Genomic DNA, 25,512 nt, shown 5'->3' with positions numbered 1-25,512 from the left:
AAACAATCCAAATAAGACACACAGCAAACCATCTCAAATCCAAGCAAATGTCTCCCTAAAAAAACAAACACTTCTGGCATAAGGTCAGTCTGCATACTGCATGCAAATCCTCTAAAAACAAATCCTTTGAAAAACTAAAATAGACTAATCCAGGACCACTCTCCTTCTCTGACTTTGTCATGCTATCAACAGCATCACTGATCCCCTCTCATCTCTCACAGAGACCCCTCCCTTTATTCTGTCTTTCTACTTAGAAAATCTCACTTAAAGAAATCAGATACGAACTTGAAGACATGCCCACACACTCCTTCCAGGTTCAGAGCACATATTTCCTTTGTTTATCTACCAATATAGGGAATTTCTAACTCAACTTCATCACATCTTTAACATTTGCCTGACACAAAATATAATGCCAAACATCTGGAATGCAGCACTTATTACCTCACCTCCCTAACTAAACCTCAAAACTCCATCCTTCACACACTGGACAAAGTGCTAGAAAAATCATTTACATCCAACTCACAAGCTACATTCAGCAATGCCGTCTCCTTACACTAAAACAGCATGGATACTAGAAAGGCCATAGTACAATGACAGCACAATGGTGCCTAACTGATGACATTCTTTTCAACATTGCTAAAGGTAACTTGACAGGAGCAATATTTGTTGATCTCAAAAAAGCCTTTGACCTAATTAACCACCAACTCCTCCTTCACACCCTTCAGAACATTGACGCAAATAACATACCCATCACCTGGTCCCAAGACTTCTTGTAAAACCGATTCTTCAAAGTTAAATTAGGCTCTTGTTTCTCTAAGCACATACCTCTTTCAATGGGAGTATCCCAAGGTGCTATCCTAGCTCCTTTTCTCTTGTATTCTCATCTTGTCTTCTCTTCTTTTCTTTTCTATTCTATTCTCCTCTCCTCTCCTCTATTTTCATTAACAAACTACATCATGACCTTTCTTACTCCAGAACTGTACCTCTACACTGACGACATGGTAACCTTTAGGTCCAGTCTCACCCAGTCTACAATTAAAACACAACAGCAAAAGGACTTTAACTCCCGCAGTTCCTGGCTCTTTAACCACAAACTAATACTTAGCCCTACAAAAATGAAAAGCATGCTATTTGCCACCACATAGAAACTTAAATCACCAAAGTTACATAATATTAATAAACTTTGTGGCACACCAGTAGAAATAACCAATGGCTTCCGATACCTCAGTTTATGGCTAGATCAGTAACTAACATTCCATACCCCACTGAGAAATCAAAAGCAAAAGTTAATTCACTTCTCTTCTGGGCTAGGAAAATCTCACCTTACCTATCCAATGGACTACCTTAATAGCTAGAGCCTCTAGGAAAAACTACTTCATACTACAGACTATCAAAAACAAAATATGTCACTTCATCATAAATTCACCCTCTAATGAGCATCACTGTCTCACCCTCAAAAAAGTCAAATGGCTTTGTGTGCAGAATAGATAAGACCTGTTACTAGGCTCTCTCATCTTCATACATCTCCAGAGTAACTCATTCCTACAACTAGCATCCAGACTTTATACTTAATATGTACATTGCATCTTCAGAAACTTCTCCCAAACAACTCCCTCAGTCCAACTCCCACAAACTGGTCCACACTGCACCAACCACATTTTGCCCATCAATGTTTCTAAAATATGGGAACCTCCCCCTCCAGAAGGAACTTCAATCCCTCTTCACTTACATCAGAGCTGAACTTAAACAATTCCTCCACACCAAATCAAAGTGTACTTGATGCACAGCAGGCAACATCATATAAGGACCTCTCAACCTCTAGCCTTAGTCTCTTGTAACTATTAATACCCCTTAATTTCACCCCCACCCTCCCATTAATTGACTCTCATTATCCCAGAGCATTTTCACCATGATGTAAACCTAAAATATAATAATGTAAAATCATAAATTGTGCATCTCTCTCAGCAATGTTGCTACATCTGTTAATTGCAACTGTATATTTTGTTATATCCTGTTGCTCTCAATTCTATTTTTGGTATGTACAACTTACTGCATCACTGTTTCACTTTTATAGTGTTTGTGAATTATTTCACCTGGGCAATATCTGCAAGTGGTCAGTTGTGATCAGTGTACTACTCTAGTAAACAAATGTATATATCCCAAGATGGTGTCACACTGAGAAGCTTGGAAAGTAATGTTCTCCTGTGTTTTCTTTTTTCCCCTTTGTCTTAGCTTGTGGAGTGATAGGGTTTTAAGATGAACATGTGTATATGTTAGAAAACAGTAAGTGACAATTAGAACTATACTGAAATAGAGAGCATGAGATCCACACTGTAGCTGATATGCATGGACTGAAAGTTTATTTTATTTATTATTTTATTGTATTTTATACTGTGAAAGTCCAGCTGGACAAAATATCCTTTTTCAGCAGAGGCCCAGACAGAAAAGCTCCACATTTATAAATAACAGTATACTACATAATGTAAAGATACAAATGTTGATTCAATCTCTGATACAAGCAAAAAATGAAAAATACATGTTGTACATTTCACTAATACAGTCATATAGTCTAGGTAGGAATAAATAGAATAGCAGTACTGTGATCGAAGGCAAAAAAAAAAAGCAAGTTAAGTACACATATGCTTAGTAGGGCTATACTATTCAAATACAAAAATAACAGGTTGTGTTCTATTAGCGGCCTTAAGACATCTATTTCTTAACCAGGGTTTGTGCAAGAGCAGGTCCAGAATTCTGATAGGTGTGATTTGAGAAGTTTTTAAAGTTGGAAGTGTTAGTAGTTGTTCTGATATTTAATGGTAGGGAATTCCAAATTTTGGCTATACAATTTTAGTAAAGTGAAACTCCAGCTGCATTGTTAGGTTTGGATATATTTAAGAAGGGTTTGTTAGTGGAATGCAATACTGTCTTATTGTAGTAGTGTATTGCCGCATTTCTTCATAAATAAGACCTAACTTTAAATGCTTTCGGGCAGATAGCCTAGTACCTACCTATGAACCTATACGAGTGGATGGGAAACAGAAAGTTTACCCCAGGAATCACTTCAGTGGCTCTGCTGGACAGAGGCACAGGGAACTAATCTAAGGGGGCGGTGAAAGCCAACACATTCTGGCTAGGCTTATGAATGCCTTCAGGCAGATAGCCTAGTACCTTCCTATGAACCTAACCAAAGAATAAGGCCTAGCATGGTTTTCCAGAGTGGTCATAATATAAGCCCTACCCCCAAAATAAGCCCCAGTTAAGATCATCAACAACACACGACAGACATGTTGAATTATAAAATAATATTATTGACACCCGTTGACTGAGGTTATTGTACTCGGCTCGCCATTTTCGGACCATTCTGACACCCAACTTCTTCCCTTTGCAGAAAGTCGTAAGACTCTTTTCGTGGGAGTCTCCTCCACGATTCTTACTGTAACCCTAATCATCACTCACACTTTGACGGTTGATATCCTTGGCCCATAAACACTGGCAGGTGTACTTTGATTGGTCAAAGTACAGATAACCCACGTAAAGTGCGCGCACTTGATAATGAATGTCTGTGGTTGTGTCTTCTTAACTGTTGCCATTTTGTGTTGCCACTAAGAAGATCAACACCACTGTTCAAGCTGGAAGATACTGAAGTTATTAAACGTGCACTTGCATTCAAGTCCTTTGTTGATGACATTGACTTTTGTAAATACCAACTCTCTGACATGATTGCTATGGATGAAACTGCAGTGTTTATGGGCCAAGGATCTCAAACAACAATTGATCAGAGGGGTGCCTCATCAATTTACATTCCCTCCACTGATTTCAAGAGTGCACGTGTTACCTGTATTTTGGCAATTTGCCTAGATGGAAAGAAAACCCCACCTCTGATCATTAGTAAGGGCAAGAAAGATAAGATTGAACGTGTTTCAGGCATTTACATTCTTGAAACTGAAAAAGCCTGGTGCACACAAGCAGTTATAAGGAAGTGGGTTGATGTAATGCTGCCACTTGTTTTGCGAGGTGGCAAAAGAGGTCTGCTAGTCTGGGATTCAGCCAGCACTCACTGCACTAAAGACATGAAGAGATTCCTTGCATGGAGAAGAATAGATCAAATAATGATTCCCAAGGAATGACTGCCTATCTCCAGACTCTTGATATTGCAATAAACAAGCCATTCAAGGACCATCTGCACATGGAACTCAATGACTACATTGAAAATAGAATGGAGAGAAATCAGCATGAAAATTTTGTGAAGCTTAGCCTGCAAGATGTTGTGACTTGGGTGAAAAATTCATGGGATAAATTCACTGACAGCTGTGTTGCCAATGCAGTACGAGCAAGCTACTTGGACAAGCAGTGCACATTTAAGGAGAACTCTCTTGCTAGGCATGACAGATTGGGGCCAACGGTTCTACAGGAAATCGAGTCACAAGAAATTCAGGCCGGAATTCAGGGGTTGGAGACTTATGACAATGCTCCAGAAGAAGATGACATGACTGTATTTGAATAACTTTTCCATTATCGGGGCAACAGAATGGATTGCTTCTGCTTTCAGTTTTATTCCCCTCCTCCAATACACATGTATTGAGATTTTTCTGTACTTTCTGTTAATCATGAAATATTCCACTGTGAAAGCCAAGGTGTAGATATTCTGAAGTTGAAATGTTTCTTGCACTGTTTATGTAGAATTCTCACACAACTAACTTGTTACTTAGAACTGTTGTCCAATAACAGAAAAGTGCCAAATAAATGTCAATTTGTGTACATGAATAAATGTCGATTTGTGTACATGAATAAATGTCAATTTTTGTACATAAATAAATGTAGATTGTTGTAAAGAGGGTAAATAAGGCATCCCCTGATAATAAGCCCTAATGCGTATTTCGGAGGGGGAAAGAGTATAAGACCCGGTCTTATTTTTGGGGAAATATGGTAGTAAATTTTGAAGGGGTCCATATCACTTTGTTGAATTGCTATTCAGCAAATAGCCATTCATCGAACCTCTTTTTATCGAAACTGCTATTCATCGATTATCAGATTTTTCCTAGGCAAACCAGCAGTTGAAAACCATATGAAATTTGTCCTTTTCCCCACTGTAGTGTGATCTCAGAATTGGTATATTTAGTTAGGGGGGTTTGAAGGGCATAGCCCCCCCCCACCTTGGTAGGTTTTAAATGTTATTTTTTTTTTATTTTTTTTTTAAAGTCGCTTGGTTGGCCTACCGTTGGTTTGCTCGAGTTAATATTTTGCTTAAAAAGCCATTCAATGATTAACAGCTTCAATAAACAGAGGTTCGATGAATGGCTATTCACTGAATAGTAATTTGACAATGTGATATAGACCTGATTTTGAAGTACTGGTGTTTTTTCTGGCTGATTTAGTATTCAATGGGCGAAGGTGAGTTGATTATAAGCAAGTAGATTTTGTAGTTCAAGCCAAGATAATTGTTTTTAAAGCAAAACCATGACGGGATCTGAAATTTGATTCTGTAGCAAACTTTGCAATTTTATTATAGCAAGTTTCAAGTTTTGTTAGGTCAGGTTTCTTAATATTTGTGGGAATTTTTGAGGTGTATATTGGCATAGAGATAAGATGGGCTCTTGCTATTGTGGCCTTTGAAGATTTGTTTAGAAAGTGCTGATTTCTGTACAGGGTTTCTAGTTTTTTTTTTTTTTTTGTAAATTTTTTTATTGTCTGTGATATGTGTATGTCGAATTTCATATTATGGTCAATGACCACTCCAAGTAATTTTGTTTGGGAAACCGAAGAAATGATTGTATGCTTTGATGATGATATACTGAGTGGTGGGAGGGGTCTGCAGCTTTAGTTGGATAGAAGAGCATGAGTTTTGATTTGTTAGGATTAATTATAAGTTACGCATTGTTTAGCCAAGATTTCACTGCACTGAATGACTGCTGGATGATTTTTTGGAGTTTTTGTTGTGTTGGGGTGGCACAAATCAGTGTGGACTCGTCCACATATTGAACTACAGAGGCAAGTGGGGTAGAAGTATGAATATTGTTAGCAAAGATAATAAAAAGGAGAGGAAAGTTAGAGACTTGTGCAGCTGATTGTCAAGTTCAGTTATATGTAAGCATACAAATCCTGAAAATGCTGTGTTTTATGAAGGGATGAATCTTAATGGGTGACTGTAACATTACATCTAACAAATGTATATTTGAAAGTTATATGATAAATATACATGCCCTACGCTGACCGCCTTAAAAAACTCCAGCTATACTCTGTCGCATATCGTCTACTCAGAGGCGATCTCTGCTTAACATACAAGGCCATGTCAAACCCAGAGCTGTTGGACATGCTACACTTAAAGAAATCCCAATCCCTCAGAGCTACACGCTCCAGGGATCTAAACCTTGTCATCACAATAAACAAAACATGCTGGAGGGATAGGTTCCTGACCCAGAGACTCCCCAGACTCTGGAATAGATTGCCCATACATGTCAAGCAGAGTGCCTCTTTGGACCTCTTCAAGAGGAACCTTGACGTTTGGATGGGAGAAAGGAAATTCACCCCAGGGATCACGTCAGTCGCCCTGCTAGACAGGGGTCCAGGAAAGTAAATAATGTGGGAAGAAATAGCCAGGGAATTGTTATGGCTAGGCTTGTATAGGCCCTAGGGCTGATAGCCTAGTACCAACCTATGAACCTATAATCACAAGATTAATATTTCAAGTTAATTATGAGATGTGAGCCTTAAAATATGGCCCTAAAGAGATGCACTGCTTGGGAAGCCAGTGTTTAAGATGTATTAATGGTAAGGATCATAGGTAAGTATTAGGCTATCTGCCCTTGCAGGCCATTTCAAAATTACAGTTTCCCAAAGGTGAGAATCAAACACTCTCCTTCGTATCTTTGAGATAAGCACCTTAATCATTATAGCAAGCCCCTACCCCATAAAGCTATCCTTATATCACTATTGCACAATACAAGTCTCTTAACTTCCCTTAAGGTTTCCTTTGTTTTTTGACAGTTTGGACTCTGTTTCATTTGTTTTTGGATCTTATATCAATATTATGTTGATGAGTCAGTCAGTGATGCAACAGGTAACACACTCACCTTTGGTGCAGAAGGGTAGCTCAGGTAGCTGTAAAAGATCCCATGGCATCTATTAAAAAGAATAGGGGAAGTTCCATGATACCCTGGCCATATTTTCCCAGCAGTATAAGTACCACCTCAGGTCTCCTCTGAAAACTGGCTACTAATCTAGTGGGACTAACGTTAATAAAAGGATAATTAAATAAATATATCACCCCAGATAGGACTTCAACCAGCAGTCCCTGGCTTAGGAAGCCAATGCTTTATCCATTAGTTAAGCTTTTCAGAACGGATATGGCTTCAGAACTGTTTATAGTGTTGATTATATTATTCTTAATTTTTGTTAAACTTTCATGAACTTTAATATCACAGTGCAGCAAGTAGGAAATATTTTGAGAAATGAATCTATCTTTCCAAGAACTTCTACTTATTCTATAGCATAGAGATCACTACTAGTCATTCTAAAGTGGCTCTGTAGTGCTGTGGACATCATGTGGGACTTCTAGCAAAATGTTCAAAAGCATTCAACGGTTATGCATTCAAGTTCCACCAGAGTCAACTTTTGTGTGGGTAGGTTTGGCATAATGGTTAATGTTTTCACGTCATAACCATAAGGAACAGGGTTTGATTCTGACCTTGGGTTAAATGATTATGGTCTTCACCTCATAGACATAAGGAACAAGGAATGATTCTGACCTTGGGTTATTGGTTAGACTTAAAATGTCCCTTCATGACTGTGAACCTAGTATTAACTCATGAAACTATAACAGCAAAGCAAGACAGAGATGTCCACATAAAAGTCCGTATGAAATGCAAAAAGGTAAAAGCTTTTTAATCTATCTGGTTCTAAATTAGCAAACATTAAATTCTATTAAGCTGAGATATGTGTTTGGTAATATTTGGGACATTATATTCAATGATTGCTTAATAAAGGAGGAACATAGGACCATAGGAAGTTACTAAGCTAATGGCCCTAGGGCCCTTACAAGCCTAGTCAAGTTCTACCCTTATTTCCATGATCAGCACCTATTGCCTTTGCCCAAGAAGGACACAGGTGGAACCCCCGGGATGAATTTATGGTTACCCATCCAATCATCCAGATTACATCTGAAGAGGGCCAATGAGGTGTTCTGTTTGACATGAAGTGAGAGTCTGTTCCAAAGGTGTGGTAACCTTGGGGAGACAAATCTGTCCATCAATCAGGTTCTATTAATATGACATACCAGGTTAAGGTCTTTAGAGCGAGTAACCTGTGTACCATTTGACTTATGGAGATGCAACATTTCCACTAAAGCAGTGTCAGAGATTGCCTTGTATGCAAAGCAGAGATTGCCTCTGAGTAGTCTGTATGAAACAGAATAAAGTGACAGTGATTTCAGATGATCCACATAGGATAGAAGGTGAAGGCATAGAATTTTCCTTGTGAGCAACCTTTGGGGTCTCTCCCATTGCTGCAGGTGCTTGGAAAGGTACATACCAAAAACGGGTGTTGTACTCCATTATTGGCCTGATGAGGGAAGAGTACAGGGAGGTTATAACTTCTTTTTTTATGGAGGCAATTCCCTTACTTATGAGATGAGCAATATAGAATGCATTTTTACCACTGTGGAGACATGGTGGTCAAAGGTGAGGTTGCAGTCAACCTGTGTGCCCAGGTCTCTCACTACTGTGTGCATAGGTGCTGATATTGATGTGGTAGTTAGCAGGAACATCACCCTTATTGAAAGGGATGATAATACATTTTTTGCATTGAGTTTAAGGCCATGACTTTGGCACCAATCATTTGTTTATGTAAGACACTCCTGTAAGGTGTTGACATCATTTGGAGATTCTATTACCACTCCCATTTTGCAGTCATCAGCAAACTTTTATCAGCCACAGACCTTTAGCTTTTGGACTTCGGAGAAATAGATTCCAAACAGTAGAGGTCCCAGGACTGATCCATGTGGAACACCACTGGTTACAGATCTGCTGTTGGAGGGGCATTCCCCTATTTTGACTATATGGGTTCTATCAGTGAGCCAGTTAGTGACCCATCTAACAATATAAGGGTTGATACCTAGCTGGGGGAGTTTGTCAATGATGCTAGAGTGGGGGATAGTGTCAAATGCCTTGGCTAAGAATAGGTAGGCTGTATGCACAGATTTCACCTTGTCCAGGGCCTTGGTGACTGTCTCGAAAAAGTTCACCAGGTTTAACAGGCATGATCTCCTTTTGACAAATCCAAACTGAGTAGGGTCAGGTGTTTAGAGATTACCTACATCTTTGCTGATAAGGTCTATGATGATTCAGTCCATGGCCTTGCAGATAAGGCTAGTCGAGCTAATAGGTCTATAGTTCCCGGGGTCATTGTAAGCACCAACTTTGTGCAAGGGAATAACAGTGGTTGTTTTCTATTCAATTGGGACAAAGCTGGTGGTTACAGTACGACTGAAAAGAGTATGCAATGGTGTTGCTAATTCTTGTTAGAGCCCATATAGAATGCAACCTGGGATGTTATCAGGTCCTATAGATGTTGTGTTCATGGCCTTAGAGAGGGTGTTAACAACCTGCTCTTTAGAGATACAAGGTAGGGGACAGGTGGCAGGGATGTCATGTGGTGCGTATGATGGGGATAGGGGAGTGATGTTTTCACAGACCCTGTTGGCCAACAGATTAGCTATGTCCACAGGCTCAGTATAAGTGATATCATTAACTACCAGTTTAGCACAAATCTGGGCCTTTCCTTTTAGGTTATGGGTGTAATTAAGGAACGCTTTATGGTTGTCTTTAGTTGAGGAAGCTAATTTTGAGTCATAGTTTGCTTTGGAGAACTTCACAAGAAGTCTTATTCACTTGTTTAAGCTGAGGAGGGAATGTTTCCAGTTTATGGCTTGCTCCCTCTTACTCATTGAACGTAGAATGATCAAGACCTCATTGGATGTTGAAATATGCCTTTCATAATTAACTGGTCATTGTCAATGAATTGCATAGATTTCTAACAATTTTATTGACCTCATACAGGGTTACATTTATGTGATAATCAATAGGAAAGCTTAGTTTTCCAACTGCAACTATGCCATGGTATTCATAGACATTTAGTGCATTGTGCAGCAGAAAGTTTACTTATTTATTTTTTTGTATATTAATTTCATCTTTGCTGACTGGCTTAATATCACTATGCCAATAGCCTGTTTTCAGAGGAGACCAAAGGTAGTATTCATACGGACTAGGGGACATGTGGCCAGGACTCTGCAAACTTTCCTTACTCTTTTCAATAAGTGCCATGGGATCTTTTACAACCACCTCAGCTACCATCAACTCAGGAAGATGGGGTCTCAGTTTAACATGTCATCCCTAGGACAGTGCACTGAGGTGTACAGCACCCCTTTATGGTGCACTGCAATGTCAGTACTGGAAATTGAATCCAATAGCCTGGTGTGGGAATAGAGTTCACAGTTCTCTGATCTTCTGTTATCAAAGGTGAGTGTGCTACACATTATGCTTCTGAAACTACTTAGCATGGCCAGGGATAATACACAGCATGTGAGTGATTCAGACACAAGGATAACATGACTGCTCAACATTCAAAATAACATGGTATGCACTGCATGGTAGTGAGTGCACAATGACATAGAAATGAGGAACTCTGTGGCAGGGAAATACAAACTGAATTCATAATTACAAAACCCAAAAAAGTGAACTGATTTAGAAATGTATAAAAATGTGTACTGCACCATGGAGCTACCTGTAGTTTACGTCAATAATTTTGGTTTATGTGAGGAAAATGAAGTTTGCAATAGCAGTGACTCATTAGTGTGAGGGACCACCCTCAGACCCACTGCATATATTATTGTGCATCACAACTGTCCACACCAACAGTGGAAGTATATACAGCACCTGACACACCACCACCTGAGTTACCAGTAGATTGTGAGCCATTTCTTTGTGGGCAGGAAGACTACAGAGGACCTTGATGAACTAAGTTGCCCACAAGCAGAACTGAGGAGAATACGTAGTATGCATATTCCTGTGAATAAGGTAAACAGAATAAAAATGAATGCAACAGTCACTGCATAAAAGAGAAACATTTTTAATGGAATGTAAGTGCTTTCAAGCTCAATATACTTCTTCAGGCAATAAATCACATCATACACAAGTATATAAATAGGCTTAAAAAGTCACATGACTAATTTCAATGTAATACGCTCCTTTGAGCTAGTCTAGGTTTTAAAGATACAGACTCATTTAAACCTGGTTCAAGCAATGCTCATAGCCTAAAAATCCATTGAAGTTCAACTTTTTGAGTTTGATTGGAAACATTTCCTCCCCATTTTGGGATATTTATAAATTGAAACAATGAGTAAAAAGGTCACACAGAAAACCAATCGGGGTTTGGCTTTATTGGCCTGAATTTGTCCATTAGAAGAAAATGTCATGGACAATCAGAGCTGCCATTTAGCTGAAACACCTGGTGTCCTTTAAGGGTAATATGCATATATCCCATGTTGCCTCTAATACAAGAGGTTTAAGGAATCACACAGTGAAAAGTCTAGCTTTGCTAGATTTCTCTTTTTGATATTTATAAATTGCAACACAGAAAACTTAAAATTGTGTTGAACATTTGTTTGTGATATATGTTTAAACAAAGCATTGCTAGACTTAGATTTCTTTATATGATATATATGTACTCACTTATTTGATCTTTGAAAGCTCTATTCGTTTGCCTGTATAAAGACTGACAGTGAGCAAAATAAATAACATTCTGAGTATTACAATCTGCATAAAAATGAAATACATAAGTCTTGTGTGTAGCAGGATGAGTAAAGCTTTCAGTTTTGAGTAAATACGTGTAATGATTACAGTTGTAACATGGAAAGGTGCCCTTCTTCACTGATATTAAAGATGTAGGTGTATAAACATTTTTATGCAGTAATGTATGCTTTCAGCGACTAACAATTCTTGACAGTAAAAGAGGGAGTATCCCTAACAATAGATTTAATTGTTTAATAGCTAAACCTTTACGAGACATTTTGACATACTCTAAGAATATGAATTATATATGTGATATATTTAAACATAATTGGCCCACTTTAATGACTGGTGAAACAGAATTGACTTCATGGAGTTGACTGACTGGCAGGCCCTGTCCATAGGACCACCAGAGGTTGATCAAGCCCTAACACTGGCAAACCAGTTGATGCATGAGTTTATCATCCTTTGGGCTGGCCTCATATCCAGTCATGCCAGCACCATCTCTGTCTCCAACCTGTTGTTTTCCCTCCTTTCTGTGTCATTCACAATTCCTTATTTGCTGCCCAAACCTCCCATCTTCACTTGTCCACCCTCTGTATGTCTGTTTCCATCACTTCTCCTCCTCAGCTTTTATGTGTCTACCTCTATGTTTTATGTCTGTCTGTTTTTCCTACCTTGTATTTTCCTTGTATCCCATCCACAACCCTCCCAACATTCCTTTCTTTTCTATCAGTGAAAAAAGCTCTGCTCCCCCCACCAAAAAAAAAAATGAAACAAGACAAAACAAAACAAAAACAGCTGCCCTTCCTCTACCTGACATTTCATGGCGTATGGTTACCTTTTTGTGTTTCCTTCTGCTTCTTGTTTTCCCCTTTTCTGGTTTCATACTTACTCTCTTTCCTATCCATCTGTATAACAAACAGGCTTGGCACACAGGTGTGCTCCCGACACTCGTTTCTCTGATGGCTATAGGTTGCCATTCCTGCACCAGACAAATGTCAGATGTAGTTATGCAGCATTAAATGCATGGATTGACTTGGCTGTGCTTATCTGCCTTCCTTGGGATGTCTTTCACATCAGTCATTCACCCTACTGTGGCACTTTTCCATCAGTGAAGCTGCCTCATATCTATGATTAAGCTTAGGAAGCTTTGATTTTTTTTTTTTTTAAGTATTTAGCAAACTTATTATTATTCGGTTCTCTTAAGTTTATCACAAAGGGTGTCTAGGAAGAAAAACTGGATGTAAAGAGTTTCCTCAGAGGATATGTTTTAGGGTCCCATTGCTGTGAAATTTAGTAATAGTCTTAGCTATATGCATCAAGTGGGGATTGTTGCCGGGAATGGTGAAGATTTATCAAGCTTATTGAACTGCTGAGCAGATATGGGTTATATGGTACGAAATAAGGATACATTTTAAATTAGTAGGTTGATTAACTCCCTTTCATTTGAGTGCAGTTCCTACCCATGCTAGTTTATGTATTAGAGATGGACTTTTGAATACAACTTGGTTGTAACCCAGTAAATGGTAACAGTAAAAAGAACAGTTGTATTAAACAAAGTGTTTTTTTATAGTTTTGCTGTAGAGAATATGTCAAACTCTTGAAGTAAATTAGACAGTTTTTTAAATAGTTTGTAAATATATTTCTGCTGTGTGTGATTCTTGTTTGTTACTCCTGTTCAGATTAATAAAGTGTGTTCTCTTACAAAAAAAATGCAGCCATAATTTCCCCAAACTGTGTACTTCCTGGCATTTGCTGAGTCTTGAATACCTTGGTTGAATCTTATACATACCTGCTTTGAATGGATTCCACTTAGTAAAGACAAGACACAACTCTCAGTTCATATATGGAAACTTAATAGTATGCGTCAGCGACTCTAGGACTTTGGGACCAGCTGCTCTTCTAGTATTTTTATAGCATCTCCCACAAGAGTTTCTGAGGTTTGAGATCATATCCCTTCTCTATGTAGACAGTAGTAGGAAGCTCCTACAACCCCTCTAATACTTATGCAAGGAAAAAGAGTTGATCTACTGTTCCACGCCAAGTGGTGAATCTTCACTGCTCATCCTAAATCAGATACTGAACTTCTGGATGAAGTCTCCCTTGTAGTCTCCCTTGTGGCATAATCTTTCCCGAGCAGGTGAATGAGCATGATTTCCTTAAAATGGAACACAACATCACATCCTTCTTTAACACTGGGATCACTACTGTAGTTTAAGAATCCTGAAGTACTGTTCTTATCTACCATGAAACTCTGAAAAGGCACATTAACTATGGTGCCCCAACAATGCCCAGCACTCTTGCCATCTTCAGCCAGATAGAATACATTCCTACAGACTTGCCACGGTAATGTTTCATTGGGTGAGTGACCATATATACAGAAATAGTTCCAATTGCTTTCCATCAGCTGCTTTGGACACTGCCTTACACTGCATCCTGAGAGAAGGGCTCATTCTCTGGACTTAGGAGTTCATTAATATGCTCTTTACATCTGCAGTGTCTGTAGAAAAAGACACCCTTTGCTTAGAACAGCTTGGGTAACATCTTGGCTTCCTGTCCTGAGCAGATGTGTGGTTTGTTAGATTTTTTTTTTGAGGGTATTTAAAAGTCATTCACCAGGCCCACCCAAACTCTTTACCTTCTCTACAGATACTGCTGCCTTTTTCACCTTTCAGTAAACTTTATTGTCATTCAGAAATCACACAAATGCAAAAACTAAACGAAATTCCATGTCTCTGGGCTCAATGTGCACACAACATACAGACTATTTTCACAGACATTTACACTTATAATACCTAGCTATTACATCATGGACATGCAGGTAGACAGACTAATACTGCACATAATTAGAAACACATTTTAACACTTTTTGCAGTAAACACTTAACTTGCATGAGACTTTAGTATTGCACAGATACTTGGTTCTTGCACAGAAAGAGGCATTTGAGTATTGCACTGTGAACATTAGAGTATTGCAGTATGGACCTTAGAGTATTGCACTATGGTTAATTTACAAATTCGCAACATGTATTGCACTGAAAGAAGATGAACTACAAGCAGAAGAGATGAAGAGATGTGAGTACATTCAGTCATTTTTCTCCCTGAAATTTTCCTGATGTCATATATGCGGTTTATCATTACTAGACATTTCATGAGCATGCATTCATATCAAGTGCTATAGTTCATACAAGTGTTTATAACAGTGAAGCTCACATTAAATACTTTCCCTTTTATTCTCAGGCATGCCCAAAGAATATTTGTCAAACAATTAAATGCACAGTGGACCCATCTGACTCAGCACAAATGAATATTTCATTTCACTTGTGGAATACTACTTTTATAAAAGTAAGTATAGTACATTTACAATATATATTTTGATTAAACAAAAATAATACTGTTATGTATACCTCAGTATACCTATTTTAAATACTTTGTTGAACACAGTAGTTCTTGGAACAACAACTTGACGGTTCTTATAAAGTTCTGGGCTTGTCTAAACTACCATGCAAATCCAGAAAATCTGATGACTGCATTAACTGCATTCACCTTTTCATTTTTGTTACTAGGGTTTCCTTATGTTTCTTTCCTGTATTTTATATGTCACTGTACATCCCTGTAATTGTTGCTACTGAGAAGCTTCGCTACACATCAGCAAAAGCATTGTGTAAAAATCACTACTGTAAATTATTGATTACATAGTGCCGCATCTAGCTTGTTAATGCATTGTGCTTTCTTGATCCTAGATATTTTCTTTCTTATAACCCTTTTCTCAGTTATTAATGTATTTACAGTAACTGAAGTTTTCAAACTCATTTATCCCTTCTACTGAATTATTGATAAAGCCTGAACATTTAGGAATTTTACAAACTCTATGCTGCTTTAGTAGCTGGTACTACATCATTTGAGTAGCTCTTTTATTGAGTGAGCCATTATAATGACATGCTAATCATGTTTATCTGTCCTCAACTTAATGTCTTCAAAGAGCAACAATTTATAAGCTGAAATGGTAACATACATTTCAGTGTATCTCTTTCAGAAATCAAAACAGCTAAATAAGATTGCAACCCTATGCTGTCCTTGCATATGTCACAACTTGGTATCATCAAATTGTTGACTTAGTCAGACTGTTAGCACAGAGGACTAAGGCTGTTAACTGCTATCAAGCCTTACTCTGGTGAGTACTTTGATTCCCTCAGCCTGCATTTGACTACTGTGACTCTGTGCAAGTTACTTAATCAGGCAATGCTCCTATGTTGACTGAAAAGATCTGTCTGAATCACCCAGCTTAAGACATTTTATTACTATTGTTTAGTTGTTAAGTTGAGCCTGACTCTTTCTGACTTTAAGAACTGAAAGGACTTTTGAATACTGGAATGCACTGGAAATAATTGGAAGAAACTGGAATGAAGCTGCAATTTTTTAATGAATGTCTTTATCTCTTAATTACTCAGGACTGTTCCAAATCCTCTTCTACCCTTCAAAATAAAAGTCTGAATACATTGTAGTTCAGTTAAGAATGTTTTATTATGTACAGTGGACGTGGATGTCAGAAATATCCAAATCAAATCTTACTGTCTCTAATAACAGTGCTGATAAATTGATAAAGACTGAATTATAATGTCTGTAGCTTCTGCACTCATTATACTGTCCATAAATTCTGTACTTAGAATGTCAAATCTTACTGTCTCCAATAACAGTGCTGATAAACTGAAATAGACTGAATTATAATGTCTGTAGCTTCTGCACTCATTACACTCAGATTTCTTTTTCTCCTGAATAATATTATTAATATTCTGGAATGCTGGATATTTGACCTGACTTCTGCACTCACTGTCAAGTGTCTGTACCAAACCTCTGTGGACTACACTGCAGCGACTTTCTGCGTATCAGCCAGAACTAACTTTCTTCTGTGTCTGAAGTATCTTCCTAAATAATACCAAAACCCTGTAATTTTTTTACAAGTTTTACAAACCTCTTCAAACTTGATTTCCGAGCCTGTTTGTACTTAATGTAGTGCACATTCTGTTAGTACATTTTATTCTTATCAATATTCTCGAGTGAAGGTTATTCATTTGTACTGAAACATTCTTTTCTATATATGCTTGCTTTAATATGGCTGCATTTCTTGGCCTGTACAAAGAAAATACTGTATTTATATCTAACAAACTACATTTAAGTGAAACTTAATCTTACATTTCCCCCAAGACCTCTAATCAGGACTCTGTTTTTGTTAACGATTGTCTCTGAAATTACTGAACTAGGATTTATTTCTGTAATTACTTTATAAATGTATTAATATAATCTGCAAAGGATACTACAGTGATTACCAGAACTAATATAACAGCTATGAAATAGTTTGTCCTTATCAAGTAAATAGACTTGGATTTTTAATTTTGATCACTGGATGTCACTTGAAAATTAAGAGTTCTGAAAGTCTCAACTTTATGACTTAATTATAACTGGGCAATTTTTTAGTTCATAGGATTAGTTCATAGGTTCATACTAGGCTAACTGCACTTGCGAGCCATTTTAAGCCTAGCCAATTATCCCTTGTGAGACTCAAACACTGCACCTTGTGTTTGTAAGGCAAACACCATAACCATTAGGCCACCCTCCCAACCCTTAATGTGTTATAACTGGTATTAAATATTTTATGTAACCATTTATAAACTCTCTTTTTACACCTATAATAAACATATCTTGAAGCATAATTACCATATACTGTATTAGCTTGTTTCTTTAAATCTTTAGCTAGATTTGTTGCTAATCCTGTCCATTTAACTTTTTAATTTGTATATGCTGTAATAGATGTTTGAATTTGAAATGTGTGTCTCAAATATCCTTTAAATTTCTAAGTGTTGTAATTGTAAAAGTACATTTATTAAAACCTGTGATTTTGGCATTTCACATCTATACCTTTGCATACCCTGTCAGTGTATTTTTAACTTTCTGTCTAATGTACAATAATGTGCACTATATTCTGTAACAAAGTAATTCTGATCTGTCATGCCTTTAGTATATTCGATAACTATTCCTACTTCTTCTTTAGCTAACATATCTCAATAAGCCTGTCACAAGCAATTCTGTCACTTTACTCTTAAAACTAATGACTGAATAATGTGATGTGTGATGTAATTCCATGTTTTAAACTATCTAGTAATGCCATTAGAAATGTATAACTGAATATGAATGTTACATTCTGAAATCTGACTGAAATCTACTATACTGAACATTTAAAATAACGGAGTATGAATGTCATATTCTGAAACTTGACTGAAATCTATACCAAAGTAATACATATTTATACTGAATGTCTGAAATAGCTGTACATGAATGTTATATTCTAGAATCGAACTGCAGTCTTACTAAAGCAATATTTTTTTTCTGCCAGTACTACCTGAACACAGATAAAAGCATTAACCGAAATGCGGTACTGTTATACAATTGTCAGAAAACATAACTTGAAACAGACTTTTCTTTAGAGAACTAAAACACATTTATATAAATTTAATTAGCATATATACTGAATAATTAATCAAGTTAACTGCATTTCATTCATATTTAAAGACCATTCTGCCTTCTGTAAAATGTGTATGGGCCAACCCAGAACTTGCAAAATTAAAATAAGCCTTACTTATATTGTTCCAAGTCACTGCTGGGATATTGCAAAAGCCACCTTAAAGTCTGTCTTTCCATGGATTACTCATACAGTTAGGTCTTCCAATTCTGCCTTCCATCTCTGCTGCAAGTCTGGGTGGCAGATGTAATGTTTCTTCCTGACTGTGTTGAGTAATAAGCATTCTGGAACTAGAAATTACCCAAAAATCCAAAACTGCCATTGTGTCTTTCTGCAGCAGTACCTGGAAAGCATGCACATACATGCACACCCACACATAGACACACACACACGGACACACACACACACAGACACACACACACACACATGCAAGTGCACACACACACACACACACACACACACACACACACACACACACACACACACAAGCAAGTGCACACAGACACACAGACAAACACACACACACACACACACAAAAACACACACAATGCAGTATCAGGTCTTTAAAATAAAATTTGCAGCTGCAGCAATTATAAACTGATAGCTTGTTGTCTTGACTTTATTTACATTTTCTACATGAAACAAACCTATGGTACTAATTAATAAACTTGTAAGTCTGTAACCAAACTGACAATGTACTATAGTGAAATAGACCTATGTTACTAATAAATTTGTTGAAGTCTGTAAGTGAACTAATAATATACTACAGTGAAATGGAAAGGCTGCAACTTCATTATTAAATCAAATGGAAACCTCAGTAGCATTGTTTTTCTGTGTCATAACCTCAAATGAAAGTAAAGTAGTAATCTGACACTATACAAATTTTTCAGCATTTTTTGTATTTTTGCAACTTTATAAAATTAATCTTAACTGACTTCTCTACGTTTACTCTGTGACTCTCAGATCATAGTCTACTAAAGAATTTCTTCAGTGTGTAGTTTCCTACCACTGCCTTACATGTGGCTGTTTTTTTTGCTGATATAATTTAACTCTTTCAGTACTACTGAATGCTGCAAGGATTTATCACTGTCTACAATTTTCTTTGATAAATATTAAGAACTGTTACTGCATAAAACAGTCAGTAATAATACTTAACTGATCTTTACCATACTGTTTTATGGCAATACAGTACTGTCTTTAATTCAGTTCAATGAGCTGGCCTGTAATCTGATAAGTCAGTTACATAAGTCCATATCGCTGATGTTCACTGGTAAACTGCAATTTCTGCATGAAATATATAAAATCTTGAACCCGTTTACATATATACATTACCAGAATTGAACTGATCAGATTCTGGAACTTTACTTGTCTGTCCTTTACCAGTATGTGAAGTTTCCTTAAGTATGTTAACACACTACTCCTGTCTGACCTCCAGAGCTTCAGCTCTTGTAAATTCATATTCATTACTTTACTAATATAGTCTGTGTCTCTTAACCTTTATAGCTCTTCTCTTCTTTTACATGTAATGTTTCCCAAAGCCTTCAATATAATTTCCATACTAAACTAATAAGCACAATCCCTCAAAATGGTCTCTCAAATAAAGCAATTCAGTGGTTTGAATCCTCCCTTCAAGGAATACAAAGTGTTATATAACAACAATGTTTCTCTACCTTCTCTCCCAAACAAGTAAGTGTTTGTCAATGATTTATTCTTGAGCCACTGTTTTTCAGTATTTTCATCAATGACTTGCCATCAGCACTAAATAATTCTTCTTGTATTCAATACAGTGATGATCATACAACTATCCACTCAACTGCAAACATCTCTGGATTACAAATAGCCACACTGCTAGCATTCACAGCTGTTGAAATCTGCCTAAACTATTCCAACTTAGTCCTCAACTTGAACAAGCTAATGCTATTCTTACCTAAAACATTCTCAAATTAGAAAAATCCACTCTTCCTTACATCACTTAACAATTTTTCTACAGCATTAGTTCATCACACTAAACAAGCCAAAGTTACTATAGATAAACACCTGTAATTGTACATATACATCCAAAATATAACCAAATAAGATCATCCAAAAATAGACTGTTATACATAGCTAAAAAGTTCTTATTTGATAAGATAAGAAAAATTACTGCTCTGCATATCTTCTCCCTTACTTAACCTATGCCTTTTCTAACTTCACCAATCTGCAAACTAAACAGCTATCAAAATTAAAACTATCCTATAGTAAAATAGCAATATTTGAAACAAACTTACTATTTAAGACTTGCCACTGCACTGTAATAAATAAATCACTGGCTCACTTTCCAAAACCTTTTAGAACTTAACCAGTTAAAAGCAGCCACAGAATACTTCATCTCCAAAATATCTGTCCAGCCCTCAGAACACTACTTCAGCAGAATGCACCCTCATATAACCTACGCTCTTCAGAAAAACACCTTATGATAATACAACCATCAAACAACTCAAATGGTGACACTCTTTGTGTCAGTTATGCTACAAAAATCTGAAACTCATCATCTTCCTTCCCTTGCCAAAAGTACAATACCAAACAGTTAAATCACTGCTCTGAACAACCTGACTAAAAGGATTACTCCAAACTATTTCTCACTTATCTTCAACACTTTTGCAATGTAAGCTACTGTCTCTCCAATGGCTGAGTGCTCGTACACTGATAGTCTGTTCATACTATCCCCAACCATTTATCCACACCACTCCCTATACCATTTCTAACTAATCACCTTCTCCAAATCCATCACTCCTAATTTCACTCCCATATCATACTTATTTTGTCATTACAACCCCCAATTTCCCCTATTAGCTTTCTTCCTATTTCTCCTCCCAAAAAAGTCTGATTCACCTTATTTTTCTGCTATAGATATTTCTTCATTATCTAGAATATGTAATCTCTGCATTTGAACTGCACCAAATTATTTGATATTGTTTTTATTTGTCTTAACTATGTATCTTCTGCACTTCAACTTCAACTGATTAATTGTTGCAATTTCTTTGTTATATGTCTTGGAACTTTTCGCCCCTTCCACCACTGAAAATGGGCAATCTGCCCAGTCAGACATTCCTGATAAGCACATGCCAATAAGTCAATAATGAATGCATTCACAGCATCTCTGCTTTCTCCACATTATGTGTGGTATTTGAGTCCAGTGAACAGTTTGGAATTATTTCCTTAGATATTGACTGATTTGATCTTGCAGTCCACAGAATTTTCAAAAGTTTTCTCCAACGCCACAGTTCAGAAGAATTGCTTTTATGATATATAACCTTAATTGTACTTCAGCTCTCATATTACTTGGAAAACCAGAGCTTTGATTTTATGGAATTTTGCTGACAATGTTGATGTCTTTGCACTTAAATATCTTATCCAAATTTGCCATAGCTTTCCTCACAGTAAGTAATAGTTGTTTAACTTTTTGGCTTAAGTCATCCTCTTCAGAGATCTTTGAGCCCATTAAAATAAAATAATCCAACAACTTTACTTCCTCTCCAACTGTTTGCAAAGATTTGATAGGGCTAGCTGATGTAAGTTAAGTTTTGTAATGGCAAACAGAAAACCAGCTTTTGAGCTTCTTCAGCTCCTTGCTATCAGCCATCAGAATGATATAATCTGCATATCAGAGGGTGATAATATTTCTGCTGTAATTTTTATTCCAGTCTCAGTCATCTGATCTGGCATTTTGCATGATATATCTGGAATATAAATTCAATAACTACGTTCACAATATACAGCATTGTAATACTCTTTTCCCTGACTCGAACTTACAGTTTATTCTATATTAATTTATTTCATCTGCAAAGAAATTCCTCAGAAGGCAACCAAGGTGACCTGATATCTCCATTTCTCTAAGAATTTGCTACATTTTTTTTTGGTGGGGGGGGCTATACAATCAATGTCTACAGAGTAGTCAATAAAGCAAAAACAAGTGTGTTTCTGATAATCTGTAACTTTCTTTATTATCCATTGTAAGTTCAGAATTTGATATTTGATGCTGCTATTTTTTCTAAAACTCACTTGTACATTTCAGGTCTTGGTCTATAAATTGCTGGAGTCGAACTTGCAGGGTATTAATCATTTCCTTGCTAGCATATGGAACAAATGCATTTATTCAGCAATTATTGCACTTTTTAGCATTGCCCTTCTTTGGGATTTAAATACAAATTGTAATTTCCAGTCCAGTTGCCACTTTTGTGTTTTCCAAATTTGCTAACAAATTCCAAACAGTACTGTAATAACATAGTTTTGAAGGATTTAAAACAATTCATCACTTTCTGCAGTCTTATTATTAACAAGGTTTTTACAATTCATTTAATTTCACTCTCCAGGATGCCTGGATCTAGATCAGAGAAACTTACCATCATATTTACCAGTGATGTTGGGGTACTTCTTGTGAACTTCTTCTATATATTCTTGCCACCTCTTTTTAATGCCTTATGTGTCATTTAAGTCCTTCGCATCTTTATGTTTTATCGTGCCCAGTTTTACTTATATATTTTTGATGTGGTAGATTTAGTGACAATGGATTACAAATGAGACAATTACAGTACTTTTTTTCATAGAAGAGAATCAGAAAAATAAAATAACAAGATGAGGTACTCATACAATTTATTTCATGAATTCTGCAATGCAAGATGGAATTTAATGAAATGACGACTATGGCTTTATTCCCAGGGCACATCCTGAAAAAAGTCTTAATGAACTCTGTGAGAGTATCTGGTTAATAATATTTTATCATTTTGTATGAACACTTACCATAAGAGATGATTTTGACTCATAACTGATAGTAGGTAAGCTAGACAAGCATGTATAGTATATAATAATTACAACAAGTTCAAAACAGTTTAAGTACATTAGAACTGCTTGAAATAAAATAAGAATCCATGAGGAAAAATTGTTGGGATGTATGTTTATAGATCTACACAAAGCTTGTAAAATAGTTTTATACAGAATCACTACAGATTAATAAAGTAAGTTCATTTTTTTTATAATTGTGCAGCAAATGAGTTAAGTGAGCTGGCTAGGAGTTTAAATTTTTTGCTAGGTTGCAGACTTGTAATAAATACAGATCCAATAATACAAACCTGAATAACTTTTCTTTGTAATTAATGGCAAGACCACTCCTCCCTCCGTACTACCTTACTAATGTGTGCTATCCCTAACCCTGCCTATGCCTACAACCCCAACCCGCATCTTACGTTGGGAAGAAAACCTTTCCATAACACTTCTGCTACACAAGACACTCAGACACACATCAAGTACACCAGCATATATGCACAGCATTAAGGATGATTTTCATAGTAAGGGACTTTGCAGCTGCATAGAGGTTATCCTTGAAGATTGTCACAATGCTTATGTAGACATAAGCTATGTGCAGGTTATTTGCACTGAATAAGGAAAAGCAAATCCATTTTGAAAATTATGCCTGCTTATGGTAAAAGTGTAAAGAACCTTAAATTAAGCATTAAGTACATATGAATTACTATTTGATAGCTGTAGGCTTCATATTACTTCGTATGTATTTGGATATTTTACGACAGGCATGGCTAAGTGCAGTCACATTTAAAAGACCTATGGAAAGCAGTGGATGGCATGGCTTTTATTATTAAAATTAAAAAAAAATAAAAGGATTCAAAATGTTTTATTTAGGGATATCCTTATGTGGACACCCTGTTGTTTATTTTAAAGAGTAGGAAGGGTAGATAGGAAAGATTGAAAAAGTACCAAAAAACAAAAAATCCAGAAAAGCACCACAACTCCAGTGCACTTAAATAATAAAATTCACAGTACCAGAAAACAAGAAGACTGCAAAACACAGAATTAGTTTCACTTTAATACAGTTTATAGTTTAAGGATTTTTGTCTGTACAACAAGGACTTCCTCAGAACCATGAATATATCACATCCCCTTAGATTTAAAATAAACATTAAAGAAACATACTCACTAAAATTCAAGCATCCCAGATATCCCACAAGCCATAAATATATGCTGCTAAACCAATGTAAACTAAACATTAAAAATATGACAAAAATTCATACTTTAATCTTGCCAATACATAAATATTCATGTGAAAAATGTAAAAAAATGTAAAAATATAAAAAATAAATCAAAAAAAGTCTAAAAGTACAAAAAAAAATTAAACTAATGTAACATGTCTTATGCAGACCGACTAAAGGCCCATATCCCTTTACTCTGTCTCATATCATTTGAGAGGTGACTTATGCTTGACCTATAAGGTATTCTCTGATCCAGCTCTGCACTGATGAAAATGTTACATATTTGCAAGAAAAATTATACAAGGGTACACATTCCATGGCGCTGAACCTTATTTGTGACTAACAGAACTTACTGGAGAGAAATATTTGTATCCCAAAGGCTACCTTGTCTATGGAATAAACTTCCCATCTTTGTAAAACAAAGCTCATCCCCCACTCTCTTCAAAAAGAATTTGAATAAATGGATAGGGAACTGTAAATTTACTCCTGGGGTACTGCCTATGTCTCTTATGGACAGAGGCAGTCTGTAAAATGACTAAAAAGACCCACTACCCTGATACTACCCCATCCCATATCTGGGAAATTAGGACCCACCATTATCTTAGCTTAAAGCAATTAAACTGGCTTCAACTGCATAACTGTCTAACATATTCACAACTGACTACAGCATACAAACTCATTCATCCAGAAAAATGCCCTGCACTGCAAAGCTTATTACTACCCTACTGTCCAGCAAGGGACCTCTGTTCTAGTAACAAATTCTTATTACTTACAACAAATAAGTCAGATAATGCTGCAGGAGACTTGCTGTACTCCCAATCCACTGCTAAACTCTAGAATAGTATCCCCATGCAAATAAAACTCCAAGAAGCTCAGTAGTTTTAAACCACTGCTTAAACAACATCTTAACCAATCCTGGTCCTGTACATGCTCATCACAGGATTAAAACCTTTTCACCATACAATACTATCCAAATACTCTCCTTAAACATAATATTCTCAACCTGTTGCTGAGATGACAAAATATTTTTTATACATAACTGCTGCCTGTACAATCCATTAAGTTGCATGTGTGCATTCTCTTTAGTAAATTCCACCTCTGAAAAATCTTAGAATGTATATGTATAAATGTAACTTCTGTTTGTATATAGATATACACAGAAATGTAACTAGTGTTTGTGTATAAATGTAAAT

The 25,512-nt window shown here is 36.5% G+C and overlaps 1 protein-coding gene across 1 annotated transcript in view; it reads left to right on the top strand.

The window, feature by feature from the left end:
* The window catches only part of ITGA1 (integrin subunit alpha 1), a 2,125,719-nt gene that overhangs the window by 2,029,519 nt on the left and 70,688 nt on the right, over positions 1-25,512 (top strand). Inside the window, exon 27 of the mRNA XM_044077325.1 lies at positions 15,023-15,127. Coding sequence (XP_043933260.1) covers positions 15,023-15,127 — 105 coding nt within the window. The remainder of the gene's footprint in view (positions 1-15,022; positions 15,128-25,512) is intronic.

The sequence above is a fragment of the Protopterus annectens genome, chromosome 1.part1 (assembly GCF_019279795.1).
Source record: "Protopterus annectens isolate FY-2018-M chromosome 1.part1, PAN1.0, whole genome shotgun sequence".
Taxonomy (NCBI): domain Eukaryota; kingdom Metazoa; phylum Chordata; order Ceratodontiformes; family Protopteridae; genus Protopterus; species Protopterus annectens.
The sequence above is the reverse complement of the archived record's forward strand: the minus strand, read 5'-3'. Positions and strand labels throughout refer to the sequence as shown.